The sequence below is a fragment of the Camelus dromedarius genome, chromosome 8 (assembly GCF_036321535.1).
Source record: "Camelus dromedarius isolate mCamDro1 chromosome 8, mCamDro1.pat, whole genome shotgun sequence".
Lineage (NCBI taxonomy): Eukaryota > Metazoa > Chordata > Mammalia > Artiodactyla > Camelidae > Camelus > Camelus dromedarius.
In genome coordinates, this window is record NC_087443.1 from 23404522 (window position 1) to 23429237 (window position 24716).

The 24716-nt window shown below is 54.8% G+C and overlaps 1 protein-coding gene across 1 annotated transcript; it reads right to left on the reverse strand.

Annotated features, from left to right (window-relative positions):
- Positions 1-1273: 1273 nt before the first annotated feature.
- Positions 1274-22550, reverse strand: CDHR1 (cadherin related family member 1). Its single transcript, XM_031461034.2, has 17 exons — positions 22391-22550; positions 21661-21756; positions 20570-20715; positions 19672-19722; positions 18338-18427; positions 17012-17098; positions 15562-15678; positions 14337-14480; positions 12836-12914; positions 11423-11523; positions 8761-8964; positions 8101-8253; positions 6402-6566; positions 5938-6005; positions 5149-5377; positions 4240-4497; positions 1274-3608 (listed from the first exon to the last, which is right to left on the reverse strand). The coding sequence occupies exons 1-17, from the start codon at positions 22443-22445 to the stop codon at positions 3072-3074; spliced, it is 2580 nt and encodes an 859-aa protein (XP_031316894.2). The 5' UTR covers positions 22446-22550; the 3' UTR covers positions 1274-3071.
- Between the last annotated feature and the right edge of the window lie 2166 nt (positions 22551-24716).

Below are 24716 nucleotides of genomic sequence, written 5' to 3' on the forward strand. Positions count from 1 at the left end.
AAAGGAAAGGCTCCCAGGCCTATCGGAGGGTGGAAACATCCTGGAGCTAACGATGAGCTGGAATCCTCTTCTCCTTTGAGGAGCTGTCCTCAAATGCCCTCTTGCATGGCCAAGAATAGCACCTGTCCTCTGATCCTGCATCAGCAGAAACAAAGCTGGCGGCAGGTGCTTACGCAGATTAGCTCGTGTCACCCTCATAGCAGTGATTTTCTGCACCACGTATTAATGAGGGAAGTGAGGCCTAGAGAGGCTTGGTGTCTTGTTCTAAGTCACACTTAGGTGGCAGAAGTGGGATTCAGGCTCAGAGCTGTCAGATTGTAAAGTAGGATGTTATTTCACATAATTAGAAAATCTGAGCTCAACCACAGGAAAAAAACACACACACAAACTGTTCTGCAAGCTTCTTGGAGTCACAGCTGTTGGCTGCCTATCCATCCTGAGGGTCCACAAGTGGGAGAGCCTGCCTGGCGTGTCACCCCTGTCTCCCAGCTCATTACCTTGAAGCCTAACGTGCCTGTCCCAGTGTGACTGTGCAGGCAGCCCCTTGGCCCCCACTGTTCCCTAATGCAGTGGCCCTTGGCCTGGCCTCACCCTCGTGGCTGGGGATCCCCTCCAATGCCACCACAGTGGCTGGTCCCTTCGGGTTGTCTGTACTGTCTTTCTCCTTCTCAGCATGGCCCACACTCACAGCTAGGCACTGGCCCCATACTTCCCAGTACTAGAGTTGCCCACATGCCTGCTTTCCAAGATGGCCTCTGCCTTGGTCCAAGTCCCTGGGCTTTTCCTGGAACCTTGAAGCCCCTGTCCCTATGCCCTGATGCTGGCCTGAGCTTCCAGCCCACGGGCCCCTGCCCCAAAGACAACATGCTTCCCAGGCTTTCGTGCCCACACCAGGCCCCCCAATTCCTACCGCACTGGGCTGGGTTGGGGGATAGTTAGCTCTAGCTCCAGAGCCCACTCCCCACCCCAAGCAGCCCTGCCAGGTCTTGTTCTGCTCAGAAGAAAAACCCTCCCCAGGCCATGACAGGCCACATTCAGGTAGAGAAGCCCCACGGACGTGCTGCTGTTGGAGATGCACGCATGGCGATTTGGACAATATTTTGCAGCCTCCCGCAGAGCCAGGTCTGGGGGTAGGGGGATGGATCCACCTGCTGAAGGAGTCAGGAGGCCGACTGAGTTTGGCTGTCAGGAAGACTGGTCTCTGTGAGTCAGCCAACACAAGCATTAAGCAGGGAGCCAGAGGTCAGCTTGGCTTTTGGTTAACAGATTTTATTTACCATTTACAAAAGAGGTTGATTGCATGCAAAATGTACAGATGCTGTACTCCCTGTGGAGGGCAAACGTGATCCAGCACAGCCCCGTCCTGAAACACGGGCTGCAAAGTACCTTTTGGTTCAGTCTGGGCTCCTGGCTTGTTAAAGCCCAGCTCTTAATACCCTGGGATGTGGACTGCAGAAACCCCGGCAAGGAGCCTGCACCCCGGCACATCTGAGTAACACCTCCAAACACAGACTTAGAAGTCAAGAAATCCACATGTGCCTACAATCTGTTTAAATAAAATCATGGATGTATTCTAGAGGGCTTATTAGTGAGTGGGGTGAAATGCAAAGAACTGTTCCATTTCTGTTCTTGAAGTCAGGCGGAACTTCTTTGCTTTAACCATAGGGGCTTGCAGGTCGTCTCTGCTGGGGGAGGTGGTCATGAGCTGACGAGGTGTGCCCCAGCTAGAGGAAAACACTGAGGCAGGAGAAGCCCTCAGACCAGGTCCCTGCCACCGAACTGCTGTGTGGCTTTGGCAATCACGCCTCTCTTAGGAGCTCATCTTGGTCATCCTGGCAGAATGGAGGCTTGGCTGGATGTACTGCCGGCTCTGGTCCTCTGACGATGGCTGGCCAGGGCTGCATGGGGGATTGTACAGAGGGGATGGGGGTCGGAGGGGAGACATGCAAGGGGAGCAGCGTCATCACCCAGCTCGGGCTGCCTTGAACCAGTGGCAGCAGCACCCTAGCCCAGCACAGCGCCTCCTGGGGGTGCCTGGCAGAACAGTGGAGAGGCTTCTAATACTTTGTGGAAGAGCTGCGCCCCAGAGAGCTGGCCTGGGGAGCACCTCACATTTGTGCGGCTTTGCACTCCTTGTTGCTATGATTTATTTCCATCCTCACCCTGGACCTGTGAATGAGGCAGACTCACTTTCTTCATTTTCCAGATGAGGAAGAGGATGAGCAGGGAGTTTAAACAGCTTCCCCCAAGATTATACGACGTGAGCAACAGAGCTAGTTAAAAACAGAAGTCTCTCCAGATCGCAGCCTTGCAATGTTTCTTGAAGGACTTCTGGTAGGGCAGCTCCTAAGGGGCCGGGAGGCTCTTTCGGATGCGTCTAGGGTTACAGCGTGGCTCTAGCATGGACATTACTGGGCCCAGGGCAGCCCTGGCTGGGGCGCCTGCCCTCACTCCAGCAAGACGCATCTTACATCTCTGTGTCCCTGGTCCCGTGTGGGCATAGCTTGGCCCCACAATCTCTGCCCGGACACCATCCTCCACCTTCCCATCGGTTTTTAGACACAGTCCCACAGTGATAGTGAGTTTCCGGTGCATCTTTGCCCTCCCCGGCTGCATTTGCTCTCTTGCCTTAGAGGGTTGGCTGACCCTCCACCTTAGTCAACACTGAGTGTCCTTCTGCTCTTACTCTTAGCTGGGAGCCTCGGGATCCAGGTTCCAGGCGGCCTTGTCACATGGGACCAGGACTCTGCTCCTTATTAAGGAAGCGGAAGTCCCAGCAGGACCCAAGGGACACTGTGAGGTCTGGGGCTGGGGAGTAGGAGACATGTAGAGCTGGCTCCTTGTCGACTCCCAGCCTCTGCAGAAGTGCCAAGGAGCTGGGTGACGAGGAAGTCTTCGACAATTGCATCCATATAACCAGAGAAACCTCTTGCCTGAGGCACTGTCCAGAGCCCTGGATATGGGGGTTCCACCGTTGTACAAAACAGGGGTGACCCTAAGGGGCAGAACTGGGAAACATGGTCCAAGCAGCAGGGCAACTGAGGTGGGGAAGATGGGTCACAGGACACACTCTAGAAGTAAGCCTTGTTATGCACATTCTTCTCAAACTTTTGCCTGAGCTCGGAGACCAGAGCTGACTGGGCGGGGCTTCCAACGGCCTTGGGTTTCGGTGACCGTTCAGGGTGCCGGCGGGCGAGGGAGCCGGAGACCGTGGGCACCGTCCAGGGGGCCGCGCCCACGCTGGGCGCCACGCTGGGCGGCGGAGGGGGAGCGGGGGCTTTGGGGGGCAGCGCGCTCCCCAGGCTGTTGTTGTTGCAGTTCTCATTGGGAGGGTCCTCTCTGAGCACAAACTTGTCAGCGGCCTTGGTCCTCCGGAACTTGAGCCACTCGATGCGGATGGCGCGGGGTGCCGGGCTGGGCCGCTTACGGAGCACGCGCCGCACCGGCAGGACCTTGTTGGACTTCTTGTTGCGCCAGAAGGTGGCGGTGGAGATGAGGACGGTTATGGCCACAATGATGGCCATGATGCCGGCCAGCACACCCACGGCCTTCATGGGGTTGTCTTTGGTCTGCATCAGGAAGGCGGCCATGGGGCTTCGGGACAGCATCTGGAAGAGAGTTGCATTCAGCTGCTCCTGCCTGGTCCAGGGAGAACAAAGCAGGGGCTGTGAACACCCTTAAGCCTGATGGTTTTAAAACTTTCTGGGGTCAGGCATCCCTAGAGAATCTGATGACCACTCAGGGCTTCATTCCAGAAAAAAATGCACACAGAGAAAACATGATGCTTGCGGCTCTCCAGGAAAACGCACAGAGAGCGAGCGTGATGCCCGTGCCTCTTTCGGATGAAGGACGCCCGTGTTAGCTGGTACTGCTTTCCTTTGATTACAAGGGTCGCATCTGCCCAAGTGTATCAGGGACCCCGTAAGTGCTGACTTTCTGCCGACACTGAGCTGAGAACTACATATGATGATTTCACTTCTGCCTTTCAACACCCAGGGGAAGGAGGCATCATTAGTCCCATTTTACAGGAAAGGAAGTGGAGGCTTTGCAAAGTCCAAAGTCACATCGTTGAAATCAGGATTTCGACCAGATTTCAAAGCCTGGGTGTTTGATGGCACCGGCAGCCTTCGTGAGCTTTGGGTATCTCTACGGAAAGATGGTCTCCCTCCCTCTGGCCATGTTGCAGTGAGGCCTGAGCTGGCCCTCTGACCCTCCCCCTGACCCAAGCTTCGTACCCACCTCAGTGTCTACGATGTCAATCTTGAGTAAGGCCGTGGTGCTGAAGGATGGGGAGCCGCGGTCCTTGGCCTGCACCTCTAGGGACCACATGTGGTCCCCGCTAGGTGTGATGTTGTGCAGGGCATCCAGGGAGCGGATGGAGTTCTTGAGCCGGATCTCCCCCGTGTGCACATCGATGTCGAACACGTTGGCCGGCTCTGCGTGGGTGATGGAATAGTCCACCAGGTTGTTGGGCTCCTCTGCATCCTGGTCTGTGGCCTGTGAACAGGGAGGGACAGACAGAGCTGGGCTTCGAGGGTAACACTTATGTATCTTGGCTAAACCAACACGTCATATGGGTTTGCTGGGTTGATGCAAAATGGTCCTAATCCTATTTTGAGTGGACTGGACCTGGGAGAGGAACTGAAGGAGCCAGGGTGGGTCTGTGCTTGACCCTCTACATATGTTGTATCCATCCATAATCAGAACGAGCGTAGGGAGTCAATGTGATTAAAAAAACCAAAAGCTTGGAGGCTGAGTGACTTGTCTAAGGATAGAGAGGTGGAGGAGGGGAGCTGGGATTCAGAGTCAAGTCTGTTGGGTTTCAGGGCTCATGCTTTTTCTGTATTGGGAAGACAGTGCAGGGGGAAAGGCATTGCTGTTAGAGCAGGCCGACCGGCTGTGTGAACTCAGGCAAGCCACACCTGCAACCCGCCAGAGCTTCCATTTTTTATGTGTAGCAATAATATCTTCTTTCTTGGAGGTTATTTCTGGGTTGAGGTGGGGATGGGGGTATGTATACAAAGTACTTTAACAACCCTTGCCCACTGCAGGAATCCAATATTTTTTATTTTAAAAATATATGCCATGTGCTGCTGGCAGATGCTGGAACAAGGCTTTCAGGGGAGCTCAGCTACCTTTGAAGCCCACCTCAATTTTCACCGGGGTCCCCAGCACCATTGTCGTCTCCTGGACGCTCTTTCCAAACTGGGGGTAGTGGTCGTTGACATCCAGCAGCGTGACGAACACCTCGGCCAGGCTGTACCTGCCCTCCATGTCTTCTGCCTTCACATAGAAGTGGTACCTGGCAGTGGCCTCGGCATCCAGGCTGGCCCAGGGCTGGGTGCAGATGATCCCAGAGGATGGGTGGATCTGGAAGCTGCCGGGCGGGGAGAGCACAGGTGTGTGCACACAAGCACACACAGGTATGTACGCACCCCCCCCCCCACAGAAGTGCACATGTGCCTGCAGTAATGAGCTGCCCCCAGGAAGGAGCAGTAATGCATCAGGCAGCTTCTCCAAGAAGCTCCAAGCTTCCATCTGCTCCTCTCCATCCTTGCCGTCTGACTCAGGATGGGAGGCAGGACCACCCAACTCCTTGCCCGTCTATCAGTGTTGAACTTAACCTGAGTCATAGCCCTTCCCTCCCCTCCCCTGGCCTCCCACCCCTCCAGCCTAGCACCACTTACCTGGCCCCCAAGGCCATGAGCCCCAGCTCCAGGGTGTGACGATGACCCCTCTCTCAGACTTATGTCACCTGTGTGTGTCTCCACACCCCTGACTGGGGCTCTGCACCCCTACCCTCCACTCCTTGCCCCCATGCTCGCCTCCCCTGCCCAGGTCCTGTTCTTTCCAGGCTCCTCCCACCTTTGGCACAGACCTTCAGCCCCTCCCAAATCCCTTCCCTGAGGCCGTATCTGGGATTCTGGATCTACTCACAGATCTGCCCCGGACCCATAGATGGAGTATTTGACTTCACCCCAAGGACCTGTGTCTGGATCCACAGCCTGGAAGAGAGAAAGCTCCCAGTGGCCCCTGCCCCTTTGTCAGGGCACAGTGGCAGCTCTTGCTTTCAATGGCAAAAAACAAGGCTTTGGTCGGGGGTTGCCCAGATGTGGAAAACTGATCTGGAAGCCTGCTCTGGAGTCTCAGACCCCCCCAGGAGGTCTCAAGTGTTGGAGGAACCAGAAGTGTATTTTTCATTACATGAGCTCATCAGAGTCCTGTGCGGTGCTGTTATGCCCACTGTACAGAAGAAACTGAGGCTCAGAGAGGGCGGGTAGCTTGTCCAAGGACACAGCTAAGGAGTGTGGGCTTTGAGATTCAAACTGGAGCCCAGATTTGTCTGACTTCAGAAGGCCCCCCCACCCTACCCCCAGTCCCCGGGCTAGTCCCCAACCCACTGTGACAGCCACCACGTTGGAGCCCCCTGGGGCATTCTCGGGGATCCTGGCAATGTAGTAGTGGGAGGTGAACTTGGGGACATTGTCGTTGGTGTCCAGGAGCTGGATCACGACATCCGCTGTGGAGCTGAACTTCTCTGGGGTGTTCACTTCGATGGCCAGGAGCTGGGGAAGGAAAGAAAACGAGGAAGGACTTGTCTGGGTGGCGGGCGCCCTGCAGACAGCGTGCCACATCCTGTCTCAGTACCATCCCCGCACCCACCCGCCTTGTCTCGGGTTCTCAGTCTCAGCTGCCAGCCAGCTGTTCCCGCCTCCACCTGCACGGGCCCCTGGAAGGCAATCATTTCCCCCACTGACTGCAATGTCCATTTATAGTTTCCTTTTGTACTGAGGCCAATTGCTTTTGCTCCACGGATCTGCATATTCCCTTTTTTTTTTACTTCCAATTTAAAACTTTATTTTGTTTCATAACATAATTTAATACCTGTTAGAGTAAGTTCCTGCCTCATATTCTTTTTTCCTGCATTATTCTTATAGGTTTATTTCTCCAAATAAAAACTAGTGTAATTATATTAAGCTCCCTACCTCCTCCCTTAAGGAAATTCTAGGTAAGAGTTAATTGAGGTGGCACTGGATTCTTTATTAACTCCATAAGAATTTGCATTTTTATACAGGGTGTGTCTTTATATTTCTTGTCTCCTTTATATCTTTTTATTACATTTGTGCATTTTTTTTTTTGTCATTTAGAGGCTGCATATTTATTGTTATGGCAGTTCCTAGGAATTTTATCCATTAGCTGTTATTATAAAAGTGAATCTCTTATTCCATAATTCTCATTTCTATTTTTTGTACATAGAATACTATTGGATTTTGCATATTAACTTTGTAATCATTCATGTTAGCAACTTTGCTGTGTCTAACAGTATTTTGATTTTTTATTACTTTTCTAAGCAAGCAATCACACCATCTGTAAATAATGATAATTTTCTCTCTTCCTTTCTAATGTCTGTACCTTTTATGTTTTCCTTCTTTATCCAGGAATGACATTATTCCAGAAATAGTGAAAGAACAGTGGTGAGAGCAGGTATCCACATTTTGTTCCTGACTTCATAGAAAGCTTTTAGAATTTCACTTTTAAGCATGACGCTGCCTATTGGTGTGTATGTATGTATAATTATAACAATTTAAATAATATCAACAGATTGTTTTTCTTTTTTATTAATATAAATTATTTATGTATTTATGTATACTATGAATTATTTATAAATGTTTATCACTTTAAATAATTACAAACACAAAGGAGTATTTTTTTTCAATCTTCTGCTAAAGTTTTTAACCGAATAGATGACAGATGTCAAATGCATATGAGAAAACGTCTCTCCCCAAAATCAAATAGTTTCTTTTTCTCTCAGTCTATTAACATGCCACATCATGATGGTAGTTTTTCCTTGGACCCCTCCTTGCACTCCTGGGGATGGTCGCAGTTTAGAAGCGGGAGCTCAGAGAGGCTGGTTGAGCAGTAGGAACAGGTTCTCATACCACTATTTTCTTCTTCCCTCCCACTTCAGCAGGAAGGGCAGAGAAACCAAGAGGAAAAGAAAAGGGCCAGGAGTTGCTGGGGAAGCCAAGGGACCCCACAGGAATGAATCCAGGTGCTGTTGTGACCCTCCCATTCTGGGCTGTGCAAAGCATCACCTACCTTGAAGGTTAACACTTTGAACTTTTCAAAGTCAATGGCAGCTGAGTTCTCTACAATGATCGTGACTTGGGCTTCATTCAGGACGGTCTGCGGGACCACTCGGAAGATGCCCCCAGGTCCCACCAGCCGCAGGTTGAATTTGGCGTTGGCTCCCTGGGCAAAGTGTTTGGAGAGAGGAAACAGGGAAGATGACTGAGAATAGAAACTCATTGTACTGTTGTGCTGTGCAAGGAGGCTTCACATGCCCTGGACCCTGGGAGGTGAGTGTTATTACTTCTTTCTATACGGGAGGTGATGAAGAATCAGAAAGACTGAGCAGACTATGAGGGCTAAGAAATGAAAGAAACACAGAAGGCCTAGCCCTGGGCTGGGCACAGGAGCCAGCAGGACACATTCACAATTTCTGGAGGGTCAGACGCAAGGGTGCTTTTATTTGACTGGCTTTTTCTTTTTAAATGACTGTGAATGTCTTCAGGCCAAGCAGCTAATCTTTGATTATCTACCTTCCTTCCTCTCTCTTGGTTATCTACTCTTGTTTCATTCATTCTGTGACCCGCCAGGCCCCTGTGACATCAGCAGGAAAGGCTGATGCTGACTCAGCTCTGGGACTTGGTCGTGAGTGGTCTGCAGGCAGACAGGGTGGAGGGCAGGACCACACACCTGGTCTGAGTCATTGACGGTGATCTTGAGGCCACGCAGGATCTCCCCCTGGGGCGGGTGCTCGTACATGGACAGCTCAAATCTGTTCTGGGGTCCGCTTTCCCCATAGAACGTCGGTGGGTGGTTGTTCAGGTCCACGATCCTGATGGTGACTGGGACCATGGCCTGGGCAGCTGGGGTCCCCGCAGAGCTGACCTCAGTCACCTGGGGTGGGGACAGGTGGCTACGGCGGTGTTACAGGCTGACTCCAAGGTGGCCCCAATGATCCTACCTCCTGGTAACCTCACCTTTTTAAGTGTGGCCTGGTCTAGTGACCCGCTTCAAACTGACAGAATATGGCAGAGATTATGAGCTATCATTTTGTGATTAGATCACAAGAAATCATGACTTCTGCCTTCTAGCAGACTCTCTTTTGCTGGCTTGGAGAGACCTGTGTTTCAGGGAACTAATGGCGATCTCTAGCCAACAGCTGGCAAGGAACTGAGGCTCTGAGTCCAACAGCCCACAAGGAACTAAATTCTGCCAGTAACCATATGAGCTCGGCAGCTCACCCTGGAAGCTCACCTTGGAGCTCACCTTGGAAGCTCACCTAAGCTGACCCTGGGCTCCTGACCCACAGAAACTGCAAGATATAAATGTGTGTTTCTTGAAGACACTAAGTTTGTGGCACTATGTTACAATAGCCACAGGAAATGAAAAAAGCACTATCACTAGTCCTATTTCACAAATGAGGCGGTGAGGGGAGGCAGTCGCCCAGGTCACACAGCTCATGAGTGGCAGAGCTGGAACAGGGAAGTCAGGTGGGTCTGATCTTAGGCAGTGGTCTCCCCACCTCGCTGCACTGCCCTCTCCGTGCAGCCAGTCGTGGGTTCAGACCCTGGCTTTACCGCGTCCTGCCCCGTGTCCATTTGGCCAGGGGGAGGCTGCAGGGAGGGCAGGTATGGAGATGCAGCAGTAAATGATTCATGCAGGCTGCAAAGCCACGGCCAAGCGCCCACGGGCACCAAGGAACCGGGTGGCAAGTATCACATGAGGCCCTGCGAGGGCTTCCTTGCCCTTTTCTGTAAGCATGCTGTGATCTTAGCTCCCCCAAAATTACCCTCCTGGCCCCCACTCTGTCACACACTAGCTGCCTCCTAGCCCTCCTTTCTCAGACGCTTACACCCTCTGTCGTCTTTTCCTACCTCCCACTCAATTCTCAGCCGCCCCCAACTCAGACGCTTCACACACTGTCCCTCACCTTCCCGAGGGCTCTGTCCTGTCAGCTAATGTGACTCCGCTTCACAGGTTGGCCTTGACCCCCCCATCTCTCCTTCACCGGCTCCTCCCCTCTTCCTCACTCAGCCTGGGATGCTCTCACAGGTGGTCTTGGCTAGTGACTCCTCTCTCCCCACAGCCCTCCTCTGGGTGTCTTATTCCCTCTCATCCTTTCACAGCTACCTGTATGTTGATACTGTCTCCCCTGACATCCAATGCTCAAGTTTGGATGTTTCAACTTGAATGTCCCCAAGGCATCAAAACTCATCATGCCGGTCCTACTCAGCTTGCCTCCTCTCCTGTGTTTCTGATGGCGTGGTACCACCCTGGGCTCCATTCCTTCCTCTCCATTCCCCTACCCCTCACAGTCACGTTCTGTGGAGTCTGCCCACTTCATAGTTTGCAATCTGTCTGTTTTGACCATTTGCCCCCACCTCGTCCCTTTGGACCCTCTTCATCTACCCCCTGGGCTGATGGATCTGCCTCCCTGCCTCTCATCCAGTGCTCTCCAAACCCGAGTTGGGACCAGTGTTCTCAATATGCTGGTCTGGGCTGGGATTGGGGCCAGAATCACCTGGAAGCTCAAAGCATGCAGAGTCCTGGGTTTCCTCTAGACACACTAAATTCCCACCCTCAAGAGTGGATCCTAGAAATCTTCGTTTGCTAAGCTCTCTGAATTTGATCTACTGAGCAGTCAGAGTGAGCTTTTCACAAGACACTAATCTTGCTCAAAGCCTTTCCATGGCCCTTCACTGCTCTTGGTTGGGACTAGTTACATAGTTTGCAGGCTCGGTGAAACGTGAAAATATGGGGCCCCTTGTTAAAAAGTTTCTAAGATTTTCAAGATAGCAAGAGCAGAGCATTAAGCCCAGCGTGGGACCCCTCTAATCGCAGTCCCCGTGTAACTGCATGGGTCGCATGCCCACAAAGCTGGCCCCGTTGCAGGGAAAACCCATACCCTGTGTTCAGAGCCTCTGCTCCTCTGGCCCCCACCTGGGGCCCAAGCATTTCTGCTGTACATGCTGCCTGTGGACGCCTGGCTCCAGTCCCACTTGACTCCTGTTGTCCCCGTGGTACATCATGTGCTATCACTTCCAGCCTCGGCTCAGTGGGTTTTCCTAGTTTGCAGTGCCGCCACTCCCCCAGTCTCCACCTGCTGGGTCCTACCCATGTTCAAGGCATCGCTGCTTCAGTCACCTCTTCCTGCCACGTTACAGCTCTCTGCTTGTAAATTCGTGTCTCCCCTTGCCAGGGGCTGCCTCTTGCAGGCACTTCCTGCAGCACCATCTAGATCCTTTCCCAGACTGTGAGCCCTGGTGCTGGTGGGGGGGGTGGCCTGGGTCTCATCACTCTTGGAACCTTCCACGGCCAGAGGGTGGGGGTGGCCAAGCTCGAGGCAGGGTACCTGTACGTGCAGCTCATACACTTCTCTCCGGAGCTGGGCAGGGCTCTGCATGACGGAGATGGCTCCAGACGTCTCATTAATTTCAAAGGCCTCATCACTCCCTGTCACAGAGGAGAGATGTGCCCTGCAGTTCAGAACAGGGCCACACGGTGGCGCAGAGGAGTCGTGCCAGGCAGGGTGCCTTGCGCTCCTCATGTGTTATCTCATTCAAGTCTCCTCTGCAGGATGCAATTCTGTCATCTATGTCTTGCCAATGAGGAAACTGAGTCCCAGAGGGGTTATGTGCCTTGTCTAAGGTTACACAGTGAGTGCAGAGCTGGAACTTAAACGCATTACTTTCTGGCTCCCAGATTCTATAATATTTTTCTTCTCTCATGCGTTGTGTGTGTGTGTGTGTGTGTGCGAGCGCTGCAAAGAGAAAGGGAGAAAGAAAGAAATATAGAGGGAGGGAAATAAGGAAGGGGAAAGAAAGAAGGAGAGAAAAGGAGGGAAAGAAGAAAGGAGAGAGGGAAAGAGAAAAGACTGGAGCAGGAGGAGAGGGAGAGGTAAGACCGGAGAGAAGGGATGGGCTGGGTTCTTGGTGGCTGTGTAAAGGACCACAGTGTTGGAGGGGAGGGAAGGCAGTCAGGGGTCTGCGTGTCTGGGGAGAGGTCTGTGTGTGATGGTGGGCACATCTGTGCGTGCGTGAGCTGCTGGAAGGGGCGTGTGCACCAGGCACATCCCAGGGACAGGGTTGGAGGAGGTGACGGTGTCTGAGTGAGAGCTTAGAAACATGTGCATGTCTGGGACCAGGCACCAGGCATGATGGCCCCCCGGGGGGGCCTGGCCCATGGGGACCAGCTATTAAGCGCTGCAGAGCCCTCCCCAGGGCTGTTCCTCCTGCTCAGTTATGGAAAGAGCAGACTCGGAGCCAGGAGACAGGTTCAAACCCAATGGGAACTTGGGATGTTTCAGCTTCTCTGAGCCTCAGTTTTCTCATCTGTATACAGGGTTGGTACTAGGGACATGCCGAATCACCACTGCATTTAATTCATTTAATTTAACTGGATGCTCTAGGCCAAAGCATTTAAAAGAATGAGAAAAAAAAACCCACAGCAATATAAAGATTATAAGAAATCTTGCCACCTCTCCCCATCAAGGAGCCCATGAGCGTAGGGAACCATGAATTGGCACTACCTCTGTGCTGCTCTCAGTACTGCCCCCTCCCACCCCGCCCAACGTCTCTCCCTGTTACTGGACCTGATGACAAACAGGGGCCAAAGCAGATGCCCAAGGAGACGTGCTGCTTCCTGGAGGGACCCAGCCTCTCCTCTCCATGCATCTTGTATTTCCAGCCTCACAGATGAGGAATCTGGGACTCAGAGAGGTTGGAGAATCTCACTCTGGTCACCCAGCAATGAGCCCCAGACTCACCATTCACAAGGCTGTAGAGAATGCGGTTGGGTTTGCCCCGATCTCCATCCATGGCGACCACCGTCAGAACCTCTGAGCCCTTGGGGGAACAGGAGCAGCTGCCTGAGGCAGGTGGGTGAGGCTGGGGCTCACCCCTCCCCAGACACTGCCCCCATCACCGAGGGGAGGTGCTGCCCCCACTCAAAAAAAGGGCCAGGCCTCTCTGTGGCCCCATCCCTACTGTTACAGAGAGCTCGTAGCCGCTGGGCCTCGCAGGGCTGGAGGGACAGCCGGAGCCCAGCTGTTTGTCCCCCCCGGTGGGTTGGCACGTGGGCTGTACAGGGACACTCAGGCCTCCTGCTTGGGCCTCCTCCTCACACGTCCTACCCTGCCTCCCCCGCTGCATATCACTCTCAGCTGTCACCTCCCTGTCCCCGTCCTCCAGCATCACCCCTGCTGCCTCATCCATCTTTGAGCTTCAGAGGTGCTGGAGGGGAGAGGTGGCAGAGGGGCCAGCAGAGGGGCCCAAAACCAAGTCCAGGAACTAGAATTTTATCCCGTGGCCCTGGGGGGACATTCAACGGGCTTGGGAGGCTGCCACAACCTGACAAGCCCTGCTTGACCATGGCCTGCTGCCCTCTCCTGACCTCCCTACTCAGGCCTTCTCCCCGGAGGCCCATCCATCCTCATGGCCACTTCCTGACTGACCGAGTGCTGCCTCCTCTCCCCCCAGCACCTCCGTCCACCCCTTAGCTCCTCAGCAAGACAGTCTGGGCCTCCCCCTGTCCTGCCCTGCAGCCCCCACGGGGGCAGCCCAGCCTTTCTCTCTCCCTTGCTCTGTGCTGTTCTCCACCGGTCGACTGCCAGCTTCTGGAAAGTGGGGAAGTGGAAATTGAGAACGCAATTCAGTTCCTCAGAGAGTTCTGGAGCTGTGGCTGTGTGAGGTCTGCCTCTGGCCACTGGGTCTGTCTGAGGGGGGCCTCCAAATACAAGGCTGCACCCCATGCAGGGGCACGCTCACAGAGGGACCTGTGTAGCATGGGGGTGGACATCACACAGAAATGTCGGGGAAAGTGGAGCCTGGGCTGAACCGAGCAGGGCCAGGGCGTGAGGCCGCTGGGCACGGGCCAGACTGAGTGGTGAGACGGGCCAGGCTGAGGAGAGGATGGTGCGGGCTCACAGGTGGAGGGGAGGTTGTCCTCAGATGCCAGGCCCAGGAGTGGAAGGTTCCCTGAGGGGCCAAAACACGGCGGGCAGAGACTGCACTAAAGCCCTTCTGAAGGGCTGACATTTGCAGCTGGGCTGGGGTAAGGCTTGCTCCTCACACAAGCACCTGCTTCTTCCCCTTTATACTTCCTGATGCAAAATGACCTGTTTGTGGCCTGAGCCTGAGTAGTCCAGAGCCGGCCTCCCTGCGAAGGGGTCACCCCGGGCTGAGCCCAGCCGTCTCCAGCAGCAGGACCCAAAGGATGGGGCAGGAGGCGTCTGTTGGTGACCTGGGCTGAGGGGCGCAGCCACCCACCGGAAGGGTGTCCTCGTACACGTAGCCGTAGTAGGGCGTGCCCACGAAGACAGGGGCCATGTCCTGCACGTCCTCCACATTGACCGTGACCGTGGTGGTGGCCGAGAACACCACGTCTGCCCCTCGCAGCCTCCCTCCGCCATCCTGGGGAAGAATCAGACAGGGAAGAGAGGACGGGCTGTGAAATCGAGCAGACGCTGGTGGCATCTGGCTCCTGCCACTCACTGGCCTCGAGGCCAGCTGCCCTCCCTGACTTCTGTTTGCGTCTGTGTCACCTGGAGATAACGTTCCTCTCATAAGAATGTGAGGAAAATTAAATGAGATGATGCGTGAAGGTCTTCAGTTAGTGCCTGGTATGCAGTAGGCGCTCAAAAGCATTCCTTTGAAAAGAAGGTTGGTTCTCCCTCCAGGGAAGTCAGGTCTGATGAGTGGCAGAGCAGGAGGGGACCAGGGCCAAATCCACCCCCCCCAGCCAGGAACCAAGCCTCCAACACTCCCCAGGAAGGGCCTACTAAGAGCGTGTGTAACAGAAGTGTGCGCCCAGCAAGCCCCGCCCTCACTGGGTAACCGGCAGGCAGGGCCGGCTTGAGCCCCCTGGTGCAGGCCGAGGGGAGGCCCTGTAGCCAACATCTGACCAGCGAAGGCCTTCCTGGAAAAGCAAATGCAGGGGGCCTAGAGGGACGGCCGGGGTTTCCTGCCCTCAGGAGGAAGAGCAGCCACTTTGTCTGAGCACCTGCTGAGTTCCCGATACCCCACCATGCACGTTAGAAATATGAGGAATTGATTTAAGCCTCAGGATGGGCAGTTGAGGAAATGGAGGCTCAGAGAGGGTAACTGGTCACACAGAGAGGAAGAGGAGGGTGGGCAGGCCCAGGCAGGGAAAGGGAGGCGCTCAAAGGCCAGTTTGTGTGGGATGTGAGGGGTGGGAGTCTGCAGGCATGGGCGTCTGGCCTGTCAGTCTTGGGGTGCATACGCCCTTTCCCAGGAAGGAGTATGTCCTCTCCTGCCCACAGACAGCAGCCTCCCTGGAGAGTATGTCCCTGTCAGGGCAGGGTCCCCTCATCAGACATTCTGAGCAGCTATACCCCACCCCTGCCCCATCATACCTTCTGCCCCCAAACTGCCTCCACTCCATCCTGGAACCTAACTGTTCCAGCCCAAGGGCAGCTTCCCCAGACAGAGGCTGAGGAGAGACTGGCTGCTCCTGCCCCTTCCTCTCTGTTACCTTGGCGACCACGGTGATGAAATGGGCCCGGGCCTTCTCGTAGTCCAGGGTAGCCCCAGCCTGGAGGCGCAGCACACCGCTGTGGCGGTCCACGGCAAATTTGGAGGCATGTGGATTCTGTAAGAGTGAGCAGCAGGCTGGGCCTCAGGGAGGGACTCAGGCCGGCCCCAGGAATGCCCACTCTGCTTACTGAAAGGGGGTCTCCATCATCCTTCATCCTAGGAACTCCAGGCTTCAGTTCAAACTTCAGGGCACTCAGCCTTTCTGGCTCCCAGGGTTCCCCTTTCCTGGGGCTCTGGGCTTCCCCTCCCCTTCCCTCAGTCCAACCAAGAAGTTCCCTTCCAGGAGGGCCTCAGCTCTTCTCTCTGCTCAGCTGGAAAACCGCTGGGCCCAGCTCTGGGCGGCGCTCTGGCCTGGCATTTCCAGCAGTTAGAAATGTTAGCTGAATGCTCTAACTTAGAGGAGGTCTGGGCTGAAAAGCCAGAGTGACAGAGAGAAACTTCAGGATCGTCCAGCCCCACCAAGAAGGGGACTGCGGGCCAGTCCCAGGCAGCATCTGGGTGGGGGGAGGTCGGGTGGGGACAGGAGACTATCCTCTATCTGAAGAAGGGTCACCGTGTGTCAGGAGCCGTTGTTGGGACTTTACATGTATTTAATCCTCGTAACCGTCCAATGAGGATGTGCTTCTTTCTTTCCCATGTTACCCAGGAGGAAACAGCTGGGAAAGTGACATAACGATTTAAGGCCCCACGAGTGGGAAGTGCTGGGATCTGTCCAGAACCCGTGGTACCCAGGGGGTTTCTCCAGAGCCTGTGATTTGAGCCACTGAGCTGCACTGCCTTGAAAACTGCGAGAGCAGGTGATCAAATGTGGAGAGAAGAGGAGATGCTGTGGACACAGCAGCCGTGGGAAGGAGGGCAGCAGGTTGCAGAGGAGCCAGGGGAGAGGCAGGAGGTGCGGGGAGGGGTCTCTGCCTTCGACGGGGTGGGATGGATGGGCAGGGGCGGGCAGGGGTGTCATAGCTCTGTTCCTTCTGCGAGTTGCCCCTTCTGCCTTTTTTCCTATTGACAATACTAGGCCCAGACAGGTTTCTTCCCCCAGTTCTCTGCCCAAGGGGGTGCAAACGCCCAGGCCTTCTCTTGGGGAAGGGGTTGGTGGGTGGAGAGCTGAGGGTCCTGAGATCTGGGGAGAGGGAGGCAGGCCAGCTTGGAGGGAGCCAGGATGGGCCAGTCAGGGGACGATGGCTTCTGCTCAGGCCTGTCTCATGTCCCCACCTGTCCGTCCCACACCTGCATTTACTGGGACTTTACCGGGGTCTGATGCACCATCTCTGATAAACTTTGGGACTAGTGGAGGCACTGGCCTAAGGGCCTTGGTGATGGAGATGGAGGCTGTCCAGGTGTCCCCTCTAGCCCAGGCCTCTGATTATGCCCTGTGTTCCCCTTCTTACCTTCAGAAAGTAGGTGACACTCCCTCCAGAACCCGTGTCCCTGTCCACTGCACGGACCTTGGTGATACTGCTCCCGGCAGGTGTGTCCTGAAGGGTCACAGCCATGAAAAGTCAGTCCCAGGGGCAGTGACAGAATTCTCAGGGGGCTGGGGTGTGGGAGCATGGAGAGGTGGGGCCAGGGGAGTGAGGAGCTAAAAAGAGGCGAGAAGGTGGTGATTGACCCAGCAAGCATCCAACAGAAAGAGGGGGCCTCGACCAAGGAGACACTCTGGAGTCAGAGCAAGGGCAGGAAAGGGCAGAGGGAAGGAGGAACAGACATCCTCCTCCTGAAAATAGCTTTAGGGAGAGAGCCAAGAAGAATCTGAGACTCCAAATAGACAAAGGATTTAAATATGAAACCACTATAAGCCATTAATAAACACAGATGCATTCAGCATCACCGGGGATCCCACGTGTGCCGTTTCGAGCCAGGATGAGTATCTTTCTCCTCCCGAATTAGCAAACAGGTAAAACTCTGAGAATTTCCTGTGTTAGCCAGGAGCTGGGAGTCAAACCCTCTCCCACATCCTAGGAGAAGGGCAAGAGGTGCCGTTTGGGGAAATCAATTTGGCAGCACTTCACAGGCACCCACGTTTGACCCAGTCACTTCAAATCTGGGACTGTCTCTTAAGGAAACCATTTCAGTTAGAGAAAAGGAACTTTAATGTTCAGAGTTTGATGTTTCTTATGACAGTACAGATTTAAAGTGTCTTTAAATTTAAAGGATCAGCTCAGGAAATGCTGGAATATGCACTCAAGAAAAGCTATTAAAATGTTAGTTACTCAAACTTTATAACTGTTGAGGAAAATGCTTATGTCATTAATTCAGTGAAAAATAGTATACAGAAAGCATATGTTTACTGTAGTCACAACTCTATAAAACACACAGGAAACAAGAACCTGTAATAAGGAAAATGACTAGAAAGAAATAGGCCAACATTGAACAATGTTGTCTCAAGCTGGAAGGATTGAGGGTAATTTTTGACTCTCTCCCCCCACCCCCACTTTCCTATTTTCTTTGTATTTCCACAAGAAGAGTACGTTATGGTTATAATGGGAAATGGTAAATGAACATTCCTTTGGAATAAAAAGGAATGTGGGAGGGGATGGCAATGGAGGTGGGGGGAGGACATAGAGGGGAGGGCCCTCCAGAGGGTGGTGAGTGATGGAGGGGGGCCTCCGCTCCAGTGCCCGGTCCCCTTGGTGCGGTCACAGGGCAGCCCAGAGGGCAGTCCTCTGGCCTGGGGTGGGAGTGCATTGGCCCTGCCCCGGGGGCCCCTTGCTGACCTCGGGAACTTGGACAACGTAGGGCTCCTGGATGAATCTGGGAGCCTCATCATTGGCATCAGTCACCAGGATTGTGACTTTTTCTGCCACCTGCAAAGGGGCAAAAGGGATAGTAACGGGGGCAATGAGATCTTCTAGGTGGTAAAGGGACAATGTCCTCTAACACTCCAGGTGTATGTCTCTGCCCCCTTCTTCCTCCGCCTTCCGCTCCCTCCCTCCTTCCCTCTCTCTCTTTCCCTCCCTCCCTCTCTCCCTCTGTCCCTCTCTCCATCCTTCCTTCCCTCCTTCCTTTCCTCTTTTATTCATTCATACAACCCATATTATTAACTGCTTAATGCCAAGCACTGTGTTCCATCCTCCAGTCTGATGGTGTGAGTTTTGCAGGATGGAATGTTGGGCAAAGATCAGCACAGAAGAGAATGGTGGTGATCTCATTCAGGGCGACAGCAGCGATGTGCTGTGCACAGAGGGCAGGGACCTGACCCCACGACTCCAGGGGCCCCACGTGCGCCCCTGGCCTAGGTAAAAGCATCCGTTTAGGTGGCTGCATCCAGAGGCCCGGAGCAGAGGCATCAGATCCAGCCTGCAGGGAGGCCTGAGGGGTAAGGTCTGGGGTAGTTTGTAGGTGACAGGGGGAAGGAGTGTCAGGAGAAAAGGAGCAACATGTGCAAAGGCACAGAAGAGTGAAATGCGTGGTGACTGCAGAGAACACGAGCAGATTTGGGGCTAGATGGCTGGTAGGGTGAATGCGGGAGAAAAGGCGGGCAAGGCCGGTGGTGCCTGCTGGGGAAGTCCTGAATATCAGTCCATCCTCGGGGCAGTGGGGCCAGCTGTTAGCATGTTTTGAGCCGGGTGTGGCCAGGTCTATGTTCCACAGTGATGGCTTCTGACATGTGTCGGATTTGGGGAGTCTTGGAGGGAGGGGAGCCCCGTGATTATTCGGGAGGCACTGATGAGGGCTGGGCCAATGTGGGGGCTGTGGGGGAGGAAGCAAGTGAGGAGGGGTCTAGGTACTCAGATGTTCTGCTGTTCTGCTCTGGTAATGGGGCAGAGCCGAAAGCCAGGTCAGAGAGGGATGGGCAAGCAGGCTGGAGGAGACGCTGCTTGGGGAATGCGGGTGTGCTCCGTCCAAGTGCAGCCCACAGGTCTTGCTCTCTGTTCCTTCTCCCTCCCTTCCTTCCCCTCTCTCCTGGGGGCATGTTGGAGCAGATCTTGCTGGGCCTCTGCTTGGGTTTGCCAGGGAGCCCCCCACCCACCACCCTCCTGGAGCAGGGAACTCTGCTCAGGCCCCGGGAGCTGTGTGCTGCCCAGGGCTGGCTGGAGTGTGTGCTCACCAGATTCAGGCCGTCGGAAATGCTGATAATGACTTCAATCTCATCTTCCCTCTGTGAAGCACAAGGACGGAGTGAGTGTCCAGCAGTCGACCCCTGAGGCTGGGGGCGAGCTCTCTGTAGCCCCCTGAGCATGTCAGAGGAGGCCTGGGCATTTCCAGGGAGCCCTGCAGCAGGGCCGGGGGGCCCAAAGCAGCCTCTGGCCAAGCTTGAGACTTAGCTTTGGGGCTTGGCCCGGCAGGGGTTCTCATAAACCTAGAGGGTTGAGGTGCCAACAGAAAATGAGGCCCTGCTAGGAAGAGGAGAGATGCTAACACATGTGCCGGAGGACCCAGGAAGAGGGATCTCTGTTTTTTTTTTTAAATTTTCCTTTTTCTCCCCCTTATCTCTCCCAAGCCTCTCTGTATTCTATGGCTCTGCAGAGGTCCGGCTCTGCAGTGTCTCAAGCCCTTCCCAGGACACGGTGGGACCTCAGTGAGGAAGGGTGTTGAGGTCCCAGGTCTCCAAGGGTGCCAGCGAGGGGCAGCACAGTCACACCTCCTCTGCTGTGTCCCCGCAGCCGTCTCTGATCCCCACCCTTTCCTTTCTCTGCACTGGTGGGGTCTGCCATCGGACCAGAACTGGCAGCAGCCCCACAGGCTGAGGTCTGGGAACAGGGCCCACCAGCCTGGTGTGGACTCTCACAAGGGAAACATAGACCACACCCTTGTCACCTGCCTGTTCAGAGGGCACAGAGGGTAGGGGGCAGTTTTCCCAAACTAAACCAGTCTTTCCAGGCCTGATCTGCTGGCTGAGTTGTCTGTGACATAGAGGACCTCTCCAAGGATGCTCTCTGGGGCCCTTGCAGCCCACAGAGGTTTGTCTGCACACCTGGCATGATGCTACTCGCATGTGGCCATACCTCTCTGTCCAGCTCTTCAACCAGGGTGATGCTTCCAAAATTGGGGTCAACGGAAAAGACATTTCTAGTGCTGGGGTCAAAGCTGATGTGGTAGGAGACAGGGTCTCCCTCAGGGTCCGTCCCATTCAGGGTGTACACATGAGAGCCTGGAAGGAGACAGAGGAGAGACTTAGAATCTAGGATCCAACTGTTCCTAAAAGTGGCAACTGCTCAAGACCAAGGATTCAACTCCTTATACAGTCAATATTCAATTGGTATCAAAGCTCTGGCCCTGAGTTGAGCACCCGCTGCTGGCCTCGCCCCAGCTGGCTGCTTCCCACTCTTTTTCTGTATCCTTCTCGACTATCAGTCAGATGTTAGTATCTGTCACTTTACAGACTGTAATCTATAAATACAGATTACAGAGGGCTTCAAGTCTGCCGGGCCTAACTCTAGGGTCTCTGCCTGATAATGACTCCTGTCCCAGGAGCCAAGACAGGGGGCTCCTTGGGGATGGGGGATGCGGGAAAAGGGAGGAGTCTTTAAGGTGAGGGGGTGATCCACATGCAGCACTGTTGCCCAGGCCTGGATTAGTTCTTCAGGGAATTCTGAGCAGGTGCTTTTACACTGCAAATCCTTTGGCTCAGGGCTCCCAGACCAGGTGAGGGTGAGGAAGCTCAAATCTCTCTTCTCCTCCTTCCCCTGTCTCTGCATATCCCAGCCAGTCGATTGTTCTTGGGCCATTTTAAAGGCTAGAGCCCTGAGGCTCTGGGAGGTAAGTACAGCTGCTTAAGGTCACTCGGGTGGGTAAGGGGCATGTGATGGGGACTGTCGCCTGCCTCCTGGGGCCGCCCTGTCTTGGAACTCGGGGCTTGGCGTTCAGGACCAGCCCGGTTTAGGGGTTTAGGTCTTCACCACCAGGGGCTGTGCCCTCCTTTTCTGCAATTGCCCAGGGGAATTCAGAGCGCAAACAGGGCACCTCAGGAGCACCCGCAGCCTGCAGTTCAGCGTCTTGGTAGGCTTGGAGGAGTCACGGATTTGGTCCCTGTGTCCAGGGAACGTGGGGTGCCCCTCTGGGAGGCCGGTGCCAGGCAGGTGCCAGGGCTACTCACCTACAGGGGTGTCTTCTGGGAGGCTGAACAGGGCCATGTTTCCGTTGGTGCTGCCCACCCCGTTGTCAAAGAAGTGGGGGGCGAAATTGGCCTGGGCTAGGAAGAGAACACAGGACAGAGGACACCAGGAAACACTGAGGGACAGCTTTGCACCAGCGAGGTCGTGCATCTGACCCCACCTGAAGCACTCCCCTCCCCGACCCCAGAGTGCAGATCAGGTCCCTCGGCCACCACCTCCTGTGGGCTCCGGCTGGACTTGTCAGGGACACACACCATCTGGGGTGTTTGGAACCCAGGGCAGGGGCCAATCTCAGCCCCATCGATGGACAGCCTGGAAAACCACGCCCAAAGAGGGCCAGTGCTCAGGCCAAGGTCACAGGGGAAGTGGAGACACCCTCACACGGCCATCAGAGCAACCCCCAAACTGCCCACCCAGCTTCTGAAGCAGCAGAAGGCAGCGAGGGTCCTGGCCCCCAGTCTAGGGTCTCCAGAGTAACCGCCCCTGGGCAAGTCCTCCGGAGGCGCCCCTCTCCCGGCCGAGACAGGCGGCTCGAAGAATCGCCTCCCTCCCCGCTCCCGGAGCCCGCCCCACGCCCGCCGCAGTCCCCGTCCCCTTCCTGAGCTCCACTCAGAAAGTAAGCGGCCTAAAACGGTCTCTGGGTCCACCCAGGTGGCGCCGGTGCCCACTGCTTGTCCCCATCGGGGCCCGCGGGGCCGAGTGGCCACTCACCCAAGCGGAAGAACAGCAGCCCCAGGGCCAGGACGGCCCGCGGGCCGCGCCTCATGTCTCCGCGGGCAGGTAGCGTCGCTCGCCGCCGCCGAGGCCGGGCGCCGGAGCGCCAAGCCTGCCCCAGGCCGGCGACGGGTGCAGAGCTGACAGCGGGGGCGGCGGCGGCGGCGGCGGGAGGGGGCGCGGGGCGCGAGGGCTGGGTGGTGCGAGGGCGCTAAGCGGATGACAAGGCTCTGATCCGCGCCTCTGGAGCGCTCCCGCCCGCCGCCTGATGAGACCAATTAGTGGATGCGGAGCTGAGGGGACAGGCTCCCCGCAGTGGGCGGGGGTGGGGGCTGGGGGTGGGTGGCGGGAGGAGGGGACGAGGACACTCCTCTCTGCTACCGCGCCCCCTGCCCCATGGAGCAGGTCTGGGGTGCAGGTCCACAGGGCACTGGAAAACTGGGGCTTCTCCGGGCCCCCACGTCCTGGCAGAACTAGGCTTCGCTGGTGTTTTCTTTCCCTTTTTATGAACTTTCCCGGTGACTTTCAGGGAGTTTACCATACTCTCTCTCTGAGCCCGGCTGACTGTAAAACAGCAGCAGGGAAACAGCCCAGCCTCAGCAGAGAAAGATCCCTCCCTTCAGTCTCTAAGAGAAATGAGGGCAGGGAGGAAACGGGGTGGATTGGCTTTGGGGAGGGTATGGTCTTAAAAATAGTTTCCAGGGAGAGTGTCCCGGAAGGATTTGGAAGTGAGATCAAAAGACAAAGAGGAGGGTTGTGGTAGGGAAAGTGGCAGATGGTGAGGGGTTACCACGATCACCTCTTTGGGATGTCAATCCATTCCTGTACCAGGCCAGCTGCCAGGCCAGCTCTCCCAGAGGGTCCAATTCCAAGTCTGATCACTAGTGGGGCACCACATATGTGATGGGCAGCAGAGAGAGCCTTCAAGTCTCTACTAAGGAGGGAGGCAGAAATTACCATGCAGCAGGCTGGGCTCCCTCCCCATCCCAGTGCCCCGTTGTGACCCTGGAGAAGCAGCAGACCCACTCAAGCCTTGCAAGGAATGATTTGAAGGCGAATTCAAGTCCCATGCTGGGACAGACTTGCTAACAGAGCTGGCCAGCACAGGTGTGGACTGTCCTAAGAGGGGTGAGCTCCCCATCCCTGGAGGATGCTTAAGCAAAGCCAGGCACTGCTATGGGGGCCCTGAGTGCTGACAACTGGAAGAACCTAAGCTCAGGAGCCTTCCTGGTTGTGCAAGTTTCCCTCAGCTGGACCATCATTTTCCTGCTCTGGTCCTGGTGGAAGCAGCAGCCCGTCCCCCTGATATTCACAAGGCGGACACTTGAGGCCCAAGCTTGGTCACTCCCCGAAAAGCCCTTGGGAGGGTGTGTCCACAGGCAGAGAGGACCCCTTTGTGTGCTCCCTGGAGAGACCTCCCTGGCTAGCGTCCCAATATTTCCTCCCTCAGGGCCTTCACAGGATCAGAGCACCCCCATCCCCCCAGCCGGCCCTCCTCCATCTGCTGTTGGCAAGAGTTAGGGTTTTAGGCCAAGGAGAAGATGAACCAGCAGTTCCAGAGTGTTTGACAATTTTCAGGCCCAGTTAGCCAAAACCTGTCTTGTTGAACCCCCGCAGGCTTGGCCCTTTGGCTAGAAAGATGCACTTTATTCATTTATTGAAAAGTTGTAACAGTTATTTTTATTTTTATTTCATTTATTGAAGTGTAGTTGATGTACATATTACATAAGTCGCAGGTATAAGATACAGTGATTCACAGTTTTAAAGATTATACACCGTTTAGAGTTATTATAAAATATTGGCTGTATTTCCCATGTTGTACAGTACATCCTTGAAGCTTATTTTCTACCTAATAGCTTGTACCTATTTCTCCCCCACCCCTATATTGCCCCTCCCACCTTCCCTCTCCCCTCTGGTTACCACTAGTTTTTTCTGTCTATATGTGTGTCTGCTGGAAAGATGTACTTCAAATTACACAGATATTTCTGCATCTTTTGTGTCACGAAATGCAGAGACAAAGCCAGGGCAAGCATTCCACAAGTGCTGTATAGAGATGAGGCGACTGAGGCTTGCTGTAGATCACTTAGTGAGCTGGAGGCAGAGCCAGGCTTTCCTGGGGCAAGTGTCAGTGTGCTGAGAAAAGCCAGCTCTCCCTGTGTCCTGTCTGCCCAGCTCCTCATCCTTTGCCTTTTTTATCCTCAGTTTACTCATTTGACAGACTTGTCCTGGAGAGGGATAGAGAAGGAGTACCCCATGTACCCTGTGTGTGATTGTCCTGCTTTAAAAGGAAGATGTTAAAGCCCAGAGAGGGTAAGTCACTTGC